This window comes from Halyomorpha halys, unplaced genomic scaffold (assembly GCF_000696795.3).
Source record: "Halyomorpha halys isolate HHAL.00 unplaced genomic scaffold, Hhal_1.1 Scaffold2062.1, whole genome shotgun sequence".
In the NCBI taxonomy this organism is placed as follows: Eukaryota; Metazoa; Arthropoda; class Insecta; order Hemiptera; family Pentatomidae; genus Halyomorpha; species Halyomorpha halys.
Window position 1 is genome coordinate 51,782 of NW_027104754.1, and position 20,660 is coordinate 72,441.

The following is a 20,660-nucleotide window of genomic DNA, read 5'->3' on the forward strand; positions in this document are numbered from 1 at the left end:
TAAATAATATTAAAACAAAACAGAAGTAACATTCTAAAAACATCATAATGACGTCAAACGTTCAGTTTCAGTAACAAATAAAAGAGAGACTTGTTTGTTGGTAATAAACAAATGAACTATATAAAAGGAAAATGGTCCGAGTGCAGTGAAAATAACTCGAATAGTAATTATACTATTCATTGTGGGCTAAAGTTTCAGCCCACTTTACAGGGCTAAAAGAAGATATAAAAAACTAAAATAAAGTAACAAACTAAGAGAGTAGATAATATGAAACAAAATTAAACTAAAGTATGGCTAAAAATGATTTAAAATATGTGAAAATTTATATAAAAACAAAGTAAATTTACACATATTACACATATTTTTACATAAATTTTCACATATTTTAAGTCATTTTTAGCCATACTTTAGTAGGTTTTATCTTTTTAGTAGTTTGTATCTTTTTTAGCTGTGAAAAGTCAGGCGAAACATTGGCTCAAACTAAATAGTTTATTTACTATTTGAATTATTTTCACCACACTCAGACCATCTTCCTTTATATATTATATATCAACGATTCTTAAAAAAAAAAAAGAATAAGAAAATACCAAACTAAAATATCATCAGATTAAATAATTCATATTCAGTCATAGTACGGTAAGCAATACAATTTTATTGCTTAAGGGTAATAAATATTTTTATAATTTTTTTTTATAGGCATCTTTTTTATAAGTTGAATTATGAGATTGTAACCTCATTACGTCAAAATTCTAATCTTTTTCATTTAAACTGGCCCAATAAAATTATGAACATCAGTTTTGGCCTCCCATGAAGAAAGGTAGTTCCCATTGTTTTAAAATAATTAAAAATGTGCCATCAGGGAAGATAAAATAACAAAAAGAAAATGAAAACAACTTGACTTTTATCACAGGAAATGAGAAATTTGTAGAAGGGTAAATATTATTTTACAATATCACAATGCTATCCTTTAAAGATAAAAAAAATAATAAATAAAATAGAACAAAAATATCTCATTATCTAAATATTAAGTAGAATAATGTTCTAAGCTGATATTACCTCATTTTATTTTGATTAAAATATTAATATACCATCATATAGAACATCAAATTAATGGAAAAAAAACAACAAAAAACAAACTTTGATGGAACTTTCACAATAAAAATATTCCTACGAACCATTTATAATATGAATAAAAATATCAGAACCGAGATGTCAAAATCTTTAAATATATTTACAAATTTATAAACTTTGAAAATAGAGTTAAGACCTACTGTATACTAAAGAGAACATAGGCTAAGGTGGTCTGGACATGTGACCTGAATGTCAGAAAATTTTAGAGGAACATGAATGTAAAAGAAAATTGTACTTATTAACCTGTCGAAAGACTTTGAATAAAGGACTAAAACAAACCTTTGATAGGCAAGGTCTGGAGTAGAAAAGGAGCCGACATCTAATATAGAACAGGAATTCATGGATCGAAAGACACCTCACACAGCAATGAAAAATGTAAAATCAAGAAGAAAAACCGTAGCCGTTCATTTGAATGGAAAGTACGATGTCTATTTTCAATTTTCATGACAAATTCATCAGCTTCATAAAAATTCCATTATACGAACAAATAAAGTTAATTAATACACTTTATAGAGAATTTATATTTGTAACAGTGTCTATAATTATTAATCTCATTTAACATTATAAAATATGTAGTAAATCTTTTTTAAGAGAACAAAATTTTAAAATATTAAAAAATATATTAAAAAAAAAAAAATATTGCGACGGCTTACTTCACAGTGGTGCTAAGTACATTTCCACTAATTTTATAAATAATACTTTCCACTAATTTTATAAATAATACAACTAAAAGTTCTCTCTTTTAGTAAAATTACAGCTCTTCAATTAGTTTTTAGAATGATTTAGAATTCATACCTAAATCTGTTCTGTCATAAGATTAATCAAAGAGTTGTAATTTTTCCTAAAAGAGAGAACTTTTAATTTAATTTTTTGTAAAGCTAGTGGAAATGCACTTAGCACCGCATTGAATCAAGCCATTGATTTTATAACACATTTAGATGATAGAAAATCATTTAAAAAGTTTTAAAATAATGTACAGGCACATAGTGGTAAAAAATAACTGAAAAGAAATTATAGTTAAAAAAATTTCACATTAGTCGGTCACAGTTATTATGTAATAATTACTGGTATCATTATAGAGAGTCAATTTCCAAGATAAATCTAAAAGAGAAAAATGTTACGTTGAAGCAGGTAAAACTTCCATGTCTTCTCGGCACGTTGGAATGTATAGGGTGACACAAGTATGCTCCCAAATGTCCTATAAAATAAATAAAATGAAAAATTTGTTTTTATGTGTAATAAAACATTAGTATATAAAATATCCTGTAGAATTTACAAGGATTCATCATTTATTAATAGACACAAATTAATTTTTTAGGATAAGAATTAATTATATTTAAATAAATATAAACTAAAATTGGAAGAAGATAGTCTATAGAAGATAGGAGGAGGAAGAGGGTTGCAGTCAGCAAAAAAACACAAATAAACAAAAAATTATTGATTTGTATCCATGTTTCGACCTGAGTTTTAGGTCTTCATTAGGGCTATAAAAGAACAGGAGATAACAACCACCATTCAGAGAAACATAAAATTGAAAAGAAATAATAAACTAACAAATTTGGAAATACACATAGCAATGAATTGAATAATAAAAAATAGTTGATTAATAACCATGTAATTAGACAGTAGGAGATTGATAATAGAGAAAGATGAAATATAATATTATAGAGGTAAGAAGATATGTAAGTAGTGTCTAAAAAACTAAAAACAATTTGAATCAACATAATGAACTGTATGAAAGAAAAATTAAATATATGATACAATGGGTAAGTATATGTTGATTCAAATTGTTTTTCAGTTTTTTAGGCACTACTTACATATCTTATACATATCTTCTTACTTATATAATAGAGGTATTCATGATGTTGTGTTAAATGTTAAATGTTTAGCCATGTTAAATGTTATAACAATAAGATTGTGAGCAGCCCTATTTGAAGTCATGTTAAACATTAAATGCATAAGAGCCCTTAGCGGATTTTCTCAGCAACTTGTTGTATAAGCCTTTATGTTTATAACCTTCCTTCCAGACCCTCATGTTATTGTTTACTTCAGTTTTGATTTAAGTAATTAATTACAACATGCCTTGAGTGAGTGAAAAGTGGAATTTGTGTGAAAGTTTAGCTTATGAAATGAAATGAAAAAATAATTTTATTCTGGGACATATGTCCCCTAAGAATAATTACATGGTTCATATAGTGAGATTTTTATCTGGCGAGCGTTTAGAAATTTTCAGATAGTAGAATGAAATTACATTGTTTTTTTTTCTCAAATGTATCATTAAAATTATCCATTCTGGTTTAAGAACAGGGATATGAATACCACAAACACACGAAAGAACTGAGCTGTCACAATAACAAAAATGGCGGTGATCTCAACTGGTCTATTGTGTGACGTCATTCTCTATTTAACAGACCAAGTAACAGACTCTCAGCCATGTTAAATGCTATTTCGTTTTACCACGGTAAAAGAAGGCAATTTTTTTCGATTTAACATGAGTTTTTCCATTTAACACGCTTTAACATGTTAAACCAAAGATCATGAATACCCCTAATATTATATTTCATCTTCTTTCACTGTTATCAATCTGCTACTGTCTAATCCCATTGTTATCAATCAACTATTTTTCATTATTCACTTCATTCTTATGTAAATTTCCAAATTTGTTAGTATACTATTTATTTTTAATTTTATTTTTCTCTAAATGATGGTTGTTATCTCTTTTTGTTCTATAGCCCTGATGAAGATCTGAAACTCAGGTCAAAACGTCAGCACGAATAGACAATTTTTTTGTTATTGGTGTTTTTCGGGACCGACCTCCCCTCTCCTTCCCCCCCCCGCCAAAATTAATGTTTTGGCCTATTGTTAAGTCTATTATTTCCTTTTGAATATCATTCTTTTAGATATTTTATAGCCTAAAGACTTCTTGAAATAAAATATATTCTTGAAATATATCCTCAAAATCATAGACATATTTACTACAAACCACATATTATGTTTAACTTGCATTTATTTCGAGACATGAGCAAAATTTAATAACCAACAAGGGTGTATCGTAAAGTAGGTTCCCTTGCTACCTAAATATTTATAATCTAAATTAGAGAATAATGAAAGTTGACATTTCCTCTTGCCCAGGGTTGAAATAATTAGCAGTAAACAACCAAAAGCCATTTATTAATTGTTTTCATTTTTAAACTATGCAACTTATTAAAACCAGAATGTTTATTACCATCTCTATTAAACCCCTACTTAATAAAATGTAAGCATGTAATTAGCGAGCTTAATGAACATAATTTATGAGAGTGACAACAGAAATTAATAAAAACCTTTAAATAATTATCAACATTCTAAAGAAAATAATAGTTATAACTATTTGACTTTAAGTATTAGTTTCTTTGGAATGTTGATAATTATTTTAAGGTTTTTAGTAATTTCGATGCTAAACTCAGACATAGACACACTAACACTTTGACTGAATTTGTTCTGTTTGGAATCTGAATAAAGTCATTTTTAATACTTTTGTCCTAGTTAAAATTGAGTTATTCTGAAAATTTCTTATAAATTAAATAATAATTTTATAAACAATTGAAAAGTTAATATGTGATTCTTATACAGAATATCTCGAGGATGGGGGAATACCTCAAAACGTTGGGATAAACTATGTAATTAAAAGAATAAAATTAAAATAAAGGCATGTTCTAAAAAGAAATATTTCTATATTTATCAGGCATTGAATAATATTCTTTCCATAAAAGCAGAGTGATAATTAAAAGAAGTTGAAATGAGTCTTAACATCGAGTTATGATAACGAAACATACCTGAGGATAACTTTCACCACAGGTCCAACTTTGGCTTTCCAAATCGAAAATATCGACGACAGCTGAAACACAATTATGCCACATAAATTAGAAAAGCTTGTAGAAACATTCAAATATGTATGGTAATATTTATTAATATATGATTTGAATACTTGTTTGAGACTGGTGTGTTTATCAATTATAATAAAAAATATTCATTAAGTCTCAACCTGTTTATTTTTTTATTATTCCATTTCTATGTTTCGGCCCTTCTCATGGATAACTAATTGAAATTATTAATAGTTATCCTTGAGAATAGATGGAAGGGCTGAAAGATAGGAATGAAATAATAAGAAAATAAACAGGTTGAGACTTAAAGGATATTTTTTATTTTTACTATATCACTAATTTTTACTTTAGCAGCAAATACTGGCTTATACAGGGGAGCTTCAAAGTTAATAACTTTCTGCGGGAGGGGAGATGTAAAGAAGCTTACCTTCAGGCTCTAATCCATCCTCACCTCTAAATAACGATCAAGTAAATTAACTTTTATAAAAAATAACCTCTGATACTTTTTTTTATTTCATTTATGAAAATACGAGTGTTTCAGTGAACTAAAGACTATAAAAAATTGATTTTGTTTTATAGGTACGTATAGTTTAAGATATAATGTATTATTTAATTTGAATTTGTCATTAATTAATAAAACAATTGTTTATAGCAAAAGAAGTTTATAGTCTTGAAGTATATCTTTAACAACATAAGATTATATATTTATGGAGCACTGCTAACAATTGAAAATACGGATAATTGGCATAATTTTGTAATTAATAAACCTAATTTACTATGTTCCCATTAAATTTCTATAGTGTGAGTGTAATAATTAATTAGGTTTTCATTTTATCGCAATAAAACAATAATATTTATTTAGCATAAAGCATAATGGGAAATAAAATATTAAGAGATAGGGAAGAATTAGGTATAGTTGAAACTAATAGCTAAAATCGCCATGGATACGATTATTTATTTATCAATGGTTTCATTCATAAATAAGGGTCGTATCCATGGCAACTTTATCTATTAGTTTAAACTGTGGCTAATTTTTGCTAATCTCTGCTGTATATATTAATACATCTTAGGCTATTATAACTAAATTTGGAATATTACCATTATAGAGTCAAATTTAAAGAGAAATATTGGGTCCATATCTATTGAGTCATAACATAATTATTTTATTTTCATTCTGATATTTTTTATTTACCTTTTATCATTGTTACATTACCAGCCTTTACAGTACAAACAGACAATTTATCAGTCATTATAACTCGGTGATTCTTGATTTTAAAATTTCCTTCAAAGATGTATTTTATAAAAAGCTAAGGGCATGCGATCCCCGATTTTAATGAAACTTATCTTACATTAAACAATTTTGTGATATAGATACAGAAGAAAATAAATTTGAAAAGGAAGAGAGTGGCTGCGATGCTTTCTGGTCTCTTAAGTGACCGGAAAAATTAAAATTCTGATATTTTTGAAAGAAATATCATGAAATTTATATTAACCACATATAAAGAAAGATAGAAAAAACTGACCTGTCGCTGTGTCAAACATAGCATCAGATTGAAAACCGCCAATGATGTATATCTTATTATTGAGTGAGACAATGCCTGCGTGAGAGCGTGGCGTAGGGACTTTGGCCACTCTAGACCAGCTGTCCTCACATGGGTCGTACCTATCGATCGAGTCCACCAGGATCTGGAAATATTATAAGCAAGTTATGAAACTGTAATATAATTGTATCTTACCAAAATTATGACTCAAGCATTTTATTCTTCTTATTGAGTCCCTTCATAATAATATTACTGAAAATAAAAATTTGGCTATTGTGCCTTAGAGTAGAAAGAAAAAAAAAACAAAACAAATAAAAGTGAAATAATATTAACATTTAATTTTCAAATTTAATACATTTTTCAATTAATTGTTTGAGAGTGCTTTAATGAATGACACAACTTCAATCGTTTTACTTTCAACAAAGTTTATTTTAATCCTTCAACGTTTCAGCCCTTAGTCCATTTTCAAGGAAACAACCTAAGAATTATTTTCATATTATTCCCTCACATATAACAATAATATTTCCTAAACATACCTCATTATTAATTAGTCCCAATTCATTAAAAATGTCTTGCATTACAGGTCAAATTGCCCACGTCAAACAATCTAAAATTTTAATAGGAAACTGTTATGATATTTTAAAATTATTTTTGTTTTGAAAATTATATGACAGGGACGATTGGCCAGTAATGCAAGATGTTTTTAATGAATTGCTACAAATCAATAATGAGGCATGTTTAGAAATATTAGTGTACTGTGTGAGGAAGTAATACATTAATAATGTGAAAACGATTTTTAGGTCATCTCCTTTATAATGAATAACCTAGGGCTGAAACATTGAAGAATTGAAATAAACTTTGTAAAGATTAAAAGGATAAAGAACATTGATTTGCAACAAAATAAGGGATATAATAAAACTTCTGATGAATGTGTAAACAAAGAAAAAATAATAATGAAGAAGTAAAAAAACAGGCAGGATTCGAAGGTGAGGAGGATAATGAAGTGTGGACAGTGGAATTCCATGGCAAGGATCTGATCGTGGAAGATCTATCAAAAGCTAAAGTTCATTGGGCCACCATAAGTAACTCCGAGTAAGACTAGTAAGACCGAGGAGAATGGGTATTGCAAGAATGAATAGAGGATTAGAATTGAAGATCGGAGACATATTATGGATGCCAGGATTTTATAACTTGATAGAGAAAGAATAATAATAAAAGATACACCAATCATTCTCTATATACATCTGTCCAGTGACACCCCTCCAAAACCAAATCTACTAAACCAGTCTGAACATAATCCTCCGATCTGCGTTTCGGTATACCCTTCAGATGTTTAACTGTCGGTTCAGTGTTTATTAACATTTTAGAGATCCGTTTGTTACTAAGTACCACAATCTTATACACCCATCTTAATTGCCGCACCACTATAACCTAAATTATATTTACCGAGTGCAGTTCCCTCAATTCAGTGTTGTGTAGCCTTCTAAATTCTACTGTTAATATTTTTTGCAATACTTAATTTTTAAAAGCCTTAAGGTGCTTGCTGTTCTTCCCTTAGTGTGAGAGGACACATTTCGCATCCATAAAGAATGGTGGGAAGAATAATAGTTTTATAAATTTTAACTTTTAAGTTTTTAGACAGAAGGCATGAGCTAAGCAATTTTGAGATTGAAAAAACAAACAAGCATTCCCTGCCTTTAAACTCGCTTTTATTACCTCATCAATTTCACTCTTTCTAGTTACTGTAGAACCTAAATACTTGAACCTACCTACCAGTTTAAATGCATTTCCTCTCATATCTATAACACCGGAATAGAGGAAGAATACCAGGAAATATTTAAGATGAAGGATAAAGAAACTTCAAGTCTTCAAAATATCGGGAGACAGAGGTGTCCCTGAAGATTCAAAAGAATTGTATAAAGCAATTAATTAAATAGGGCCACCCATAGCTCAGTGGTTAAGACACAGTCTTACCAATTTGATGTCTATTGGCGGTGCCGGTTCGAATCCGGCCTGGGAAGTCGACTTTTTTCATTGAGTGGGGGTCCCACAAAATGAAGAACTTTGACCCCCAACCATGGTTAGGCAGTATAGGACTCCAATGGGAGTATGGGCCGGAAAGAAAAAAAAAAAAAATTAATTAAATATTTTAGTTCAGCCTCGAGTTTCCCAAAGACACTTAACTCCATATACTGTATGGCAGTAACCAAAGTGAGAACTATCAAGGTCACTAGGAGCCTAAGGGTTTCAGAAGATAACAGGTAGCGAAGGTAATTTGGTCGCATTAAGGTGGCTTTATTGACATTTATTTTTTGTTTCTTATACACTTTCATTTTATTACTATTTTTAGTCCTGATGAAGCCTAAAAACTAAGGCAGAAATGTTAGCACAGATAAAAGGAAATTTTACACTGGCTGAGGGTTTTCTCTCATTACCACACTCCCAGACTTCTGCAATTTCTTATGGTAAATGATTACAGAACACTACTGACAGTTAAATAATATTTATATAACTACAGTAATAAATAGAAAGGTTACAATCAAAGCAAGATACATACTCTATTTCCAGTAGAATCATCATCTAACCAACCGCCGCAAATGTAGAGACTGTTGCCCATGACAAGCATCGTATGGTCAGCCCTCGCTGACAACAGAGGTGCTAACGTCTCCCATCTGTCCTGCCTCCAGTCATACCTAGGGAAAATTAGTAAAGAATATTACGCTAACTCAAATATAAACATTAATGAATAATATTTTACAATATGATGATTATACTTTAACCAATAAATTTAAATATATAAGTCAGTAAACAGAACTATCGCATTACTATTATTCAATTGGGTATTCATGATTTTTAGTTTTACTTTTTACAAAGGACAATCATGGAAAAAGTTAAAAAAATCATAGACTACTTAATTATTACAAACTTTAATAAAAATATTGAACATCTTAAAATAAACTTTAATTTAATGTTTCTTTTTTGAACGAACTAAAAAAGTTTTGGAATTTACACTTGTCGGGTAACTATGATGTAAATTATATGATAGTTTCCGTTATAGTATCGGTAGTACTGACTATACCTTCTCATGGTGTTGAGAGCAATATCACGATCGAGACCTCCTGAGACATAGAGGTATCCATTGTAAGTGGCGGCAGCGTGCAGAGTGCTTGGACTCGGAAGGGAGCTTATTCGCTCCCAAACATCTCCTACTGGATCGTACCTAAGTAAAAAAAAAAATATTATGTAACAAGTGAGAACCATACACTTTATTACTGAAACATATAATAAAAAAAAAACAAGGCAGTTTATATTTCAAAATTGGAAATATTTAATGTTAATATGCATTTATCATGGCTAGGAATTTTTTTTTTTTTAAACTGAAATACTGGTGATATTCTAAATACGTTTCTATCAATAATAAGAAACCAGAAGTGAATAGATATATAATTTGAAAACGACTTATTTTTTTAAATATATTTTTTTCTTCTATGCCAGAGGGAGTAGACTATTACGCCATTTTCCCTCTCGCAGTCCAATACAAATTTACTTTTGCCCTGAGTTGGTCCGCATCCTGATGAAAATCTTCCAGACCAATACATGCCAAAAGAGAATCTGCCATGTTACATAGAGGACATTTCAGTGAATCACCGATGCCTATTCGATGGAGGTGTTTTTGGAGCAGATTATGTCCTGTTACTAGGTGAAAACAAGCCACTCAAGATTGCCAGGGATTCATTTATCCCTATAAGAGATCGTTTAAGTAGGCTGTCTAACTTATTTCCTTCCGCTTGAACTTTATGTCTAGCATTTGTCCTCTCCTTACAATAGATCTCACTGTTCTGTAGGAAAGTGGTCGAACGGACTGATTCCCCTTATAACCAAGCTTAGCCAACTTGTCCATTGCCATATTTACCAATATGGCCTGGTATCCACTGCAGAGCTATAATCCTTCCTCTTTTCCCCATAATAGCAGCCATGTTTCTGCATTTGTCTTCAGTGGGTGACTAGGCAATACCAGGTGTTGATAAATTTAGTATTACAGCTCAGGAGTCGTTGAAGATTACAATGTAGTCATCGCTTTCAATAGTGGTTTCCATTGCAACGCAAATAGCCTGCATTTCTCCATCATGATTGTCACATCCAGCTCAACGGTAAATGATAGGTGAAAGTTACTTGAGTATAACACCTGCTCCATCTCCCTTGTTAATACCGGACGCAAATCCATTGGTATAAATGTGCAGCCATTGCTCTATAGGGCACAGCTTATAAATAGTGTTTAGTGCAGCAGCTCCAAGCTTGGGTTCAGGGCAATCTTTCTTTATTCAACCAAATGTCAGTGTGGTTCGCACATAAATTGAAACTTGGCACTAATCTTCAGTTTCTTCTATATTAAAAAGATTTTTTTTTTTTTTACTTTTTTTATAACACATAAATCCTATTAATGCCATAATATATAATTACCTTGTAAATAATTTGTAAATAGTATTTGAATTGTATTAGTGTTTAATTTATTTACATTTATTTTTACTTATATTATTTTATTTGGAGTTAGTTATTTGAGAAGAAAAATATGTAATTATATTTATGTGTTATAATGAGTAATAGAGATAGTTGCTAAGGGTTGATAATCGTCGCTAAGACGTTGCCTAGCAACCACACCGACCATCTTCATTTTTTTAAGCAGTTCCGGCTAATTAGTGGCCATGATAGCGTCTAAGCAGCCCTGTCTGCGTTTGGTTAATGTTATTTTATTAGACATTTTTTGAGTGTTTTATTCACCATTACAGTCCGAAACAAGACCTTTTCTGTGTTTTAACTTTAATATGAGTTCTGGCTAATTAGTGGCCCTGATAGCGTCTAAGCAACCTTGTTTGCGTTTAAAATTTAATGGTTTGGACATTTTGAGTGCGTTAACAGAGATTACACTCCAAAAGCAGACCTTATCTGCGTTTCGACTTGAATATAAATTGAAAAAAACTAGACGTTGTCTGCCCTTAATAAGTGCCAGTGTGACCATCTTGGCTTTTGTGACATTTCGATTGTTTGTGAGCCATTACACCAACTTTGGACCAGTTTAAAATTGCAGCAGTGTATTTAGCTACAGAGCTGCGACCTACACATCTCAGCAACACTCTTCCTCTGACCTATCGGAGTGGATCAACTTTTCGTCGAACAGTATTAATTTTATATTTTTATTTGTAAATTAATTTATTTTCTTCCTCATAATTTATTTAGCTAGTTTTATTTTTACTTATTCATTGTTTTAGTCATCTTTTGTTTATTTTAGTTTTAGTTTGCAAATGTTTAAATTGACCAAATAAATGTTTATATCTGGACCAGTTAGTTGTTTGTTCTTTTTAAAGCCTTCCAACAAAAAGACACAGTCAATTTGAGGTGGCTTTAACAAATCCTATCTTTGATAATAAACTACTGTACTGATTGATAATAAACTAAAGTACTGGTTATAGTCTATAATAACCAATCATACCTATTGGTAAAATTAGCTTATGGTACAACCAAACAAGTGATTGTGGATTAAATTATTAAAAAGAAATTATTGATAAGCTAAAATGACAAACTTATGCAAACCAAAAAAATATATAATATTAAACAAAGCAACAAACAAACCTTTCACATTCAGCAATGGGCCCATCACCCTCACTAACACCACCAACGGCAATAAGATGTCCGCTGGCTACGTTCAACGAAAATCGACAGCGTTCCCTCTGCATCGGAGCCATTGTAGCCCAGCAATCTCTTCTCGGAGAATACCTGAACCCAAATGGGTGAATATTCTCCTAAAGAAAATAAAAGCACTATAACTAAATTAAAAAAATTAATAAAATATACATAGATCGATGCTCCCTTCAACTTTTCAATTATACAATTAAATAGTACAAAACACAACAAATACAAAAGAAATGATAATACAAAATATAATTTCATTTTTCACATTTGGGATGAAATTATTCCACATTTTGTAATCGTAAACACTTTTATTTGAGTATTTAATGAAAAAACGAACTTATTTTTAATATATGTTTCAAACTTAATTTTTTTTTAATATAAAGCTTACAAACTATTACTGACCTGTAGGGATTGGTTGAAACAACCACCAACGACATAGAGGTCATTATGAAGTACTGCTGTTCCGAAGTTACATTGTTCGACATGCGGTATTGAAGTAAGGTGACGCCATTTACCAGAACTAGGTTGTAAATAGGTTATCTCATTGGTTATACCTCCAATACTGAACCCTCCGACCTAAGAAATCATGTATATTATTATTATACAGTTTTCAATACATACATAAAAAATGACAAAATAATTTGATTTTTTAAATATTAACCATGTTTAGTTAGAAAAAATTTTAGAATTCAGGGATTTAATTTTTTTTTTATTAGAAACACCACCATTTTGATTAAACCAATCATGTGGGCCATTATCAGAGTTAATTGAATTAAAAAAATTATAAAAAATCAAAAATGCAAATAACATAAGTAAAAAACAAAAAAATATATAAGATGCAAATGTAATAATCTCTCTCTTCCCCCCCCCCATCCCTGTTTCTTCCCCTACCCCTTTGTATGTCCCTATTAAAGCAAAGCAGTTATACACCTACCTAAAGAAATTTTATAAAAATTATTTTGAATCAGTCTAAAAACAAAATAAAATGACTGGTCCATATTACTTTCTCCAATATGAAAACCATAATCGACTAAATCCATCAACAATATATTAGCCTTATTTCATACTTTGAATAGTAGCCTATATCTATATATATATATATATATCTAGTAGCCTAGTAGAAAATAATAATATACCTTTACAATAGATTGAGTCATGCCTCTAGAATTGACAAGGAGGCGAGGAGCGGGAGACATCAGCTTTGTCTGGTGCAAGGCTTCTGCCACGACGAGGCGCCTCGTCACCCTGTCCTCATTCTCAATGAGCCTCTCGATGTCGCACCACAGGATCTCGCCGAGCTGAATCTTGTGCAAGAATCGACTGGTCCACATCGCCCTGTTCAGCAAGATAAGACAATTTATTAACATTCAAGATTGAATACAAATTATTTTCTCTCATTAGATTAGAAGAATTCTTTATCTAATTATATAAAAATGAATATTTCTTTGTTGCATGTTGTTTGTGTATGCACTGCTATAACATTCATTCCATTGTGATGTGGCTTTTTGCTAAATGTTCTGGATTTTCCTGGGAAGAATATAGGAAGGCGAGATTTTTGAGGTAAAACAAATTATTAACAAAATTAAGTATTTTTGGTGTGTAGCTCAAAAAGTATATGTATTTTTTTCATGTTTATTATACAATTTCAAACAGGTTTTTCTCGTTTTATGGTCAAATATTCCTAATGAATCATTCTCCCTAAAGGGTCATCATGCATAAATGTTTAAAGACAAGATGGGGAATAGGAAATTTTTTATGTTGATAATCTTCAATAAACAAATCCTGTTGCTATGAAATCCTCAATTACTTAACCTTTTCATTAATTATTTATAAGTTATAACAATGTTATCATAAAAATAAAGAACCGGAAACAAGTCTGATTTTTGTAATAACCTATGAAATGAGCTTAGTGTTTTGATTTATAGTTCTGGTTTCGATATTACTCATATTTCAACATCCTCATTAAAATTCTAAGTATACTCTAAACATATTTTCTCAATCGATCGACTGAATGTTTGAGTAGGAATGCACATATGTGCATGTTTATTACATCCATATACATAAAAGGGAATAGTAAAATCTTTGTCAACAATAAACTTCTAAATTACCGGTTTTTAAATAACTTTTAAATTTCAGTAAACAATTTTTTTATAACAGCTCAACAATTTTTTTTTTTTAAGAAAAGCAAATCATATTCATTTTTAGCATAGTTTGAAACCCTCAAATACCATATTTCAAAGATATTAAAAATTAAAATTTTTTCACCTTGATTTATTTGGGGTATTTTTCTATTCTGGTGACCATTGATCATATAATCATTAATAACTCCTTTGTATTTTATCCAATTCCAACGTTAATACAACTGTTACAAAGCTAAATGTCTTATCATAATTATGAGAGATAGTTGACCATGGATGACGTACGAGGAGAAGATGTTTGGGGGTGCTGTCAAAGTGAAACATAAATAAGTTGGTGTAACCTATTTAATTGTGCCAATGTTTCAGCTAGAGTCTCTAGCCTTCTTCAGGGCTGTTAGCTTGAAAATCGAACGCCTAATGAATAACGCATTAGGCATTTGACCAACTTATATGTTTCACTTTGACCGCACCCCCAACCATCTTCTCCTCGTACGTCATCCACGGTCAACTATCTCTCATAATTATAATTAAAAGAAGTATGAACATATTAGTTATTAATAATTTAAAAATTGAAATATGGAAAGAAAAAGAAACTAAATGTGTTATCTTTAAACCTACATTAACAAAATTTAATTTGCCCTTATGAGAGTGAAATATTAGTTTCAAATAAAAGAAAACTTTTTAAACATTAGCTGTTACCATTTATGTTTACTATTGTTACTGTCACTTCATCAATCAATAAATTAATTAATACAAAAATTTCAATAATGTTCAATTAATGTATATACATCCTCAAATATAGTAATACGTGTCCATCTGTCAATGGCTTTTCTTTTCGCCATTTTTTTTTTTCTCTCTCTAGTATAGTAAATGACTCAGAAACACTTTTTACTAACTAATATAAGAGTGATTGATTCCAAGGAGAAGAGTGAATTTATGAAACAGGTGAACTTTTTTCGTAAATGCTATCTACATTATATCGTCATTGAAGGTAACTAAAAGGGTTAAAATAACCAAAATATTGCAGTTATATAAGTACTAAGGTAAGGAAACATTCTAGTAAAAAAACCTAACAAGACATTTTAAATTTTAATTAGTATAATCTCAAAATTACCTGTGTGGATCAGGGAGACAGGTCAAAGACAACCAACGCAAAGTCAGTTCTAACACCTGTAATTCAGGACAGTCTACAGGGAAGTCCGAAGCAAGGATGTGTTCGAGCTGGCCGGGGTGGAGGCGACAAAATTCAGGAGACTCTGACAGTTCTACCAGATGAGAGCACATGAACTGGATGACGACTGTCCGAAGTCCGCTCAGCGAATAAGTTTCAGATATAGTTGCGATATCAATACAGTTCTCAATATCAAGCTGGGACTGAAAAAAAAAATTAAATATCAATACAATTTTTCAGCATGTACTCGGATAATCATGTTCTTGGAATTCCTCTAGAATGTGTTCATTTTTTTTTTTTTTTAAATGGTATAATAATTTTTTTCCACTTACGAGGTATTACATCTAATGTAGCAATAATATATAATTTATTTTCAACATAAACTTTTCATGTTCGATAAAATACTTCTCATTTATTTAATTTTTTATTGATGTTATAATATGAGGTGTTTGTAGGTGACCATAGATTCGATATAAGGAGAAAATGGTCGGGGGTGGAGTTAGTAATCATACAAGGGCTTTGTCAGGGCTGATAAGAACAGCATTCTTATCAGCCCTGACAAAGCCCAGCAAATTGGGGCAAAACGTTGGTTAAAAATGAATAGTTTTCTTTTACTATTTTGATACCTTATTGGCTGCCATGCGGACTATCTTCCTTCAATCTACTTCATACAATCAACTATTTTCTTCCAATACAAATAAGTAAAACTTAATTATTTGTATCAATGTTTCGATTTACAATTGTTCCGTACTTATGTATTAGTCAGTTCAAAAGTTGTGGGACATAACCTGATTTATATTAATACGAATGGTAGGGTTGAAAATTAAAATAACACTTATTTCCTTTAAACAAAAAAAAAAAAAATTTCAAATGAAGAAAAATATAAGTACAATATCAATACTTTGGCAGACTCAATTCCCTAATGGCACTCAAAATCATGACAAGTAGGTCTTTATCCTTATGAACACCACATTACTTGAATTTGTCTAAATACAAATTAATTATAATACAGTTTTGAAATAAAAATATTTAGATGGCAAAAATAAACATATTTTGCCATTTAGCAGAGTTATTTAGTCTTTCCATATTTTTAGCATGTACACCAATACCACAATCAACCAAATTATAACCAAGCTTAACTTTAAAATGTTCATAATTGGCATTAGAAGAAGATAGTTGACCGTATGAATAGATTGGAGTAAGATAAGATAAGTCTGGGTGGCAGTTAGCAAAGGTTTCAAAATAGTAACAAAAAACTATTTGTTGTTAACTAACATTTCGCCCCACTTTGCAGTGCAAAACACTGGTTAACGATAAATAGTTTTTAGTTACTATTTTGAAACCTCTATTGACTGCCACCTGGACTATCATCCTCCAATAAAGTTCATAATTAGCATATAAATGTTCGAAAACATAAAATAGTACTATAAGCCTTACAGTCAGTAAATCACCTTTCATCACTTTCTTCTGCACTGGATAGTTCCTAAATTTTATTAATACTTTTGCAAAGAAGAAATATGAATATCACAGAATCCAACAGTTCTGTTTACAGACTACAATAAAGAACTGTTGGACAGACTAATAAATAGGCGCTATTAATTGAATAAAATCCCTATTGTTTCATAGTATAGAGATATAATAAAAAAGAAAAAGCACAATAAGTTTGAAAATAACACTTATGTATACCTGTAAGTAGTTGGAACAGGCCTCGACAACTGGTAGTAGTTGGACATGAGATGCAGCCGAGAGAACATCTTGCACATTTGCCAATGTCAAGGCAAGTCTTGAAGTATACACATAATCTAAGAGCAGGCTCATACCCGCAGCAGATACGCCGTTCAGGCAGATTTCTGACTGACGAGACTCGAGCATTGCATCGGTGAACATCGCTCTGAAGTAGTCGGAACATGATGCCAACACCACTTTATGAGCCTTAAAATATATCATGTATTTACTTAGGTGATATTTTGGGACTAATTAGGAATTAAAAATTAGATAAATATAAAAAAATAAATCAATCTTAAATTAGTATGATTGCACTATCAAAAAAACTAAAATGAACGGTTTTTATATATCACTAAAATAACATTCTTAAGTGGATTTTGACTGTAAAGCTTTTAACACAAGTAAAATTTAAATTATCAAAGTGAAATTCCGTAAAGTCACTGTTGAGTTGGTATGTCTTAAAAGTTCCAAAGACTTAAAAAATGATAAATACAATGTATTTTCCATAACAGGGATGCAACGAAATTCAACTGAAAATGAATTACAAGAAATATGTCACCACACAGGGAAAATCTAATAAATACATATTCAAATTACCTTGAATGCTTCTCCCTGGGCAATAAGAGTAACATCTAAAAGGTGCCCCTTCAACCTGAGATTGTGGAGACCTGAAAGAAGTGCAGCAGAATGCGAAGGTGACTCGAAAGCAGAACTGTTTATTGGCCTGCCTCGACCAACTAGGACCCACTCTTTGTCTCGCATATCACTCAACTCTTCATCTGCCAAATTTATTTATATAATAATTTCAACAATTAATTAATGATATTTTTATGGGTAACAGTACACAAGTTTCACTCCGAATGGATGGGCATATGTTCTAGTATTAATATTATAACCTACACTATTATTATTACTGCTTTAATGGGATCACAGCAGTCAACTTCTGCTCGACCGAGAAAAATAAACAAATCTTGAATGGATCATTTTTTCCAGTAGAGGTTGGGCATGAATTAGTATCACTTTATGTTATCAGATTATAAGTGACAACTCTAGCTTTTCTCATTCTGCATAAGTGCATACACGTCATGTGAAAACAACAGTTATGGACCCTTTTATGATTCAAACGTAGTAAGGCATAAATGACAACATCAGCAGTCCTGTTTTACCTATTGTTCAGCATTTAATAATTACTGAATATGGTACGGTTATTTAATAGTCTCTTCAATAAAAACAAAAAAAAAAATGTTTCATAAATAAGAATATGTTAAAGAAAACTTCAATCATTTTATTCGAATAGTATTATTTGTATGTCACTAATATGAATTCTAAATTTGGTGAAAAAAAAAAATTCTTTAGAAATAAATTTAAATTGAAAAGCAAATAAGATTGGGTTTTTAAAACCAAAAATTACTATTTTGTAGAATGAATCAAGTCAAAACAAAAACAAACATCTTAGGCTTGGAAGATTCACTATTTAATTGCATAGAAATACAAAAAATAGTACAGTACTTTTAAAAGGTGTTCTGAAAGATTATTAAAATATGTGCTGGTCGGTCATAAGATAACAAACTCTAGGAATCATTTTCGCTTTTATAAATAATATAATTATACTTAGCAAAATCTTGTACATTGAACCAATAAATAGTTTAATCAAAATGTGATTAAATTTTAAATATATATTTTGAAAATTTATCTATAACTTAAAAAAAGACTAGATATGGGAAATATCAATAATTATAAACTTGGAATTAGATTTTACTCAGAGAAACTTAGTGTTGAAATATTTTTAAATGCAGAAATATGTTACATTAAAATTATAAATTAGAAAGAATAGGAAAAATAAAGCTATGTCACTACATTTGATTTAAATTATTACAAATCATATAAGCCACAGAGTTAAATTAAAATGTGTTAATTTTACCTCACATAAAGTTAATCATCAAAATACAATTATCCTTGTAAATATTTCAGCCAAGATCAAACTTTCACTATTTCAAAGTACGTTTACAAAGAGGTTGTGTACAACATAACGAATGAAGTAGGTAGGTCTTAACTCATGACTAAATGCTAAAGGTAAAAGGGATGGGGGTTTCTATTTCGTGATATCCAGTTTACTGTTAATCAAACTTATGTTTCTTGAGCGATTTTATTCATAGGAAAAAAAAACCTTCCAAAGCAAGGTTTGTTTCTACACATGCCATCAACTCATTAAACAAATCAGTTTGATGATTTCAGTCGGTAATAAGATACCACTGATGACGTGTAATACAAACAACTATTAAACATTCAATGAGTATTTAGTCCTTAGTTATTAAGATGTTTTCTTTTTAATTTATTAAGTCCGTTATTTATTATACTCAATCAATAACAGGTTAATTTCAGACAAATAAATAACAGTATATTATTCAAGGAATGGGAAAGTTTTAGTTTTAAAGAATCTCAAGTTGTTTTCATCATTCAACATAACTGATAACATAAAAATTACGGAGAAAAAAAAAAGACTTGTGTGTTAGGGAAAAATAAAATAAATGTGTGCTAAAAATATTTCACTAAAAACATTTTTCAATATCTCTTAATAGGGTCAGTGAAGCGATAGTTATACGTTGACGGTATCAGTGAAATAGTCGCAGCCACTCTAGGAGAACCAGGAAACCAAACATGGACGCTCATATAGATCGTATAGGGATGGAATACCGAGAGAATTTGAAATTCGATCATTTAAAGTGGATGAGAGATTCTGAGTGCTTCTTTTAAATCATGCGTTTCATTTTATTCTTTTTATGCATTTCGTTTTATTTTATTTTTTGTTGAAATATGCGAAAATAAAGACCAAATAAACTTTCCGTTTATTACGAAAGAGAGGCAAAGCACAAAATTCTTATGTTCAGTACGTTATATACAATTATGAGTTAGTCGGACTAATAGGGTATTTTTGAGGGAACGTGACAATTTAGCCCAGCGCCCAGTTGGGCACTTTACTGATGGAGCTGTAAGGCCCATTTCATCAGCCCTCATTGTCTCAATCTGCTTCTTTTATTTCATATTCTTCCTCCAGCGTCGGCGAGACACGCTGGTCTCGGGCGGTCAAGATCTTCCAACGTAAAGTACGGCTGACCCACCACTTCCTTTCACCCGCAGATAAACTTCCTGAAGAAGGGATAGTTTTCATCCATCAGACTGAGAAAGTCCGACATGGCGAAGACGAGGACCACGATCTTTCTCGACAACCTGATTCGGTATTCTTCTATGGTAGTTTAATCCACTACCAAGTGTTATGCTGTTTCAGGTTCTCTAAAGATGGGGCACCGGGAGATCGATGTTCTTTTCGAAGCTTATAAATTAGATATCAAACTGGAGAACTTATTTCATTAGTTCGTTAGTCAGGGTAGTTTTCTGGGACTGA

General features: G+C 30.6%; 1 protein-coding gene across 1 annotated transcript; it reads right to left on the minus strand.

Annotated features, from left to right (window-relative positions):
• Positions 1–359: 359 nt before the first annotated feature.
• LOC106691073 (kelch-like protein 26) lies at positions 360–19,440 on the minus strand. The gene is made up of 12 exons (XM_014436722.2): positions 19,179–19,440; positions 17,855–18,036; positions 17,219–17,464; positions 15,476–15,735; positions 13,360–13,558; positions 12,626–12,799; positions 12,164–12,333; positions 9,615–9,755; positions 9,093–9,228; positions 6,518–6,680; positions 4,947–5,008; positions 360–2,329 (listed from the first exon to the last, which is right to left on the minus strand). The coding sequence occupies exons 2-12, from the start codon at positions 18,017–18,019 to the stop codon at positions 2,249–2,251; spliced, it is 1,797 nt and encodes a 598-aa protein (XP_014292208.1). The 5' UTR covers positions 18,020–18,036; positions 19,179–19,440; the 3' UTR covers positions 360–2,248.
• Between the last annotated feature and the right edge of the window lie 1,220 nt (positions 19,441–20,660).

Coding starts and splice junctions, on each gene's coding strand:
- LOC106691073 (XM_014436722.2), bottom strand. CDS start 18,019: ATGCGAGACAAAGAGTGGGTCCTAGTTGGTCGAGGCAGGCCAATAAAC. Junction 12,800..13,359: donor TGACTCAATCTATTGTAAAG/GTATATTATTAT, acceptor ATGATTTCTTAG/GTCGGAGGGTTCAGTATTGG. Junction 12,334..12,625: donor GTTTCAACCAATCCCTACAG/GTCAGTAATAGT, acceptor TATTTTCTTTAG/GAGAATATTCACCCATTTGG.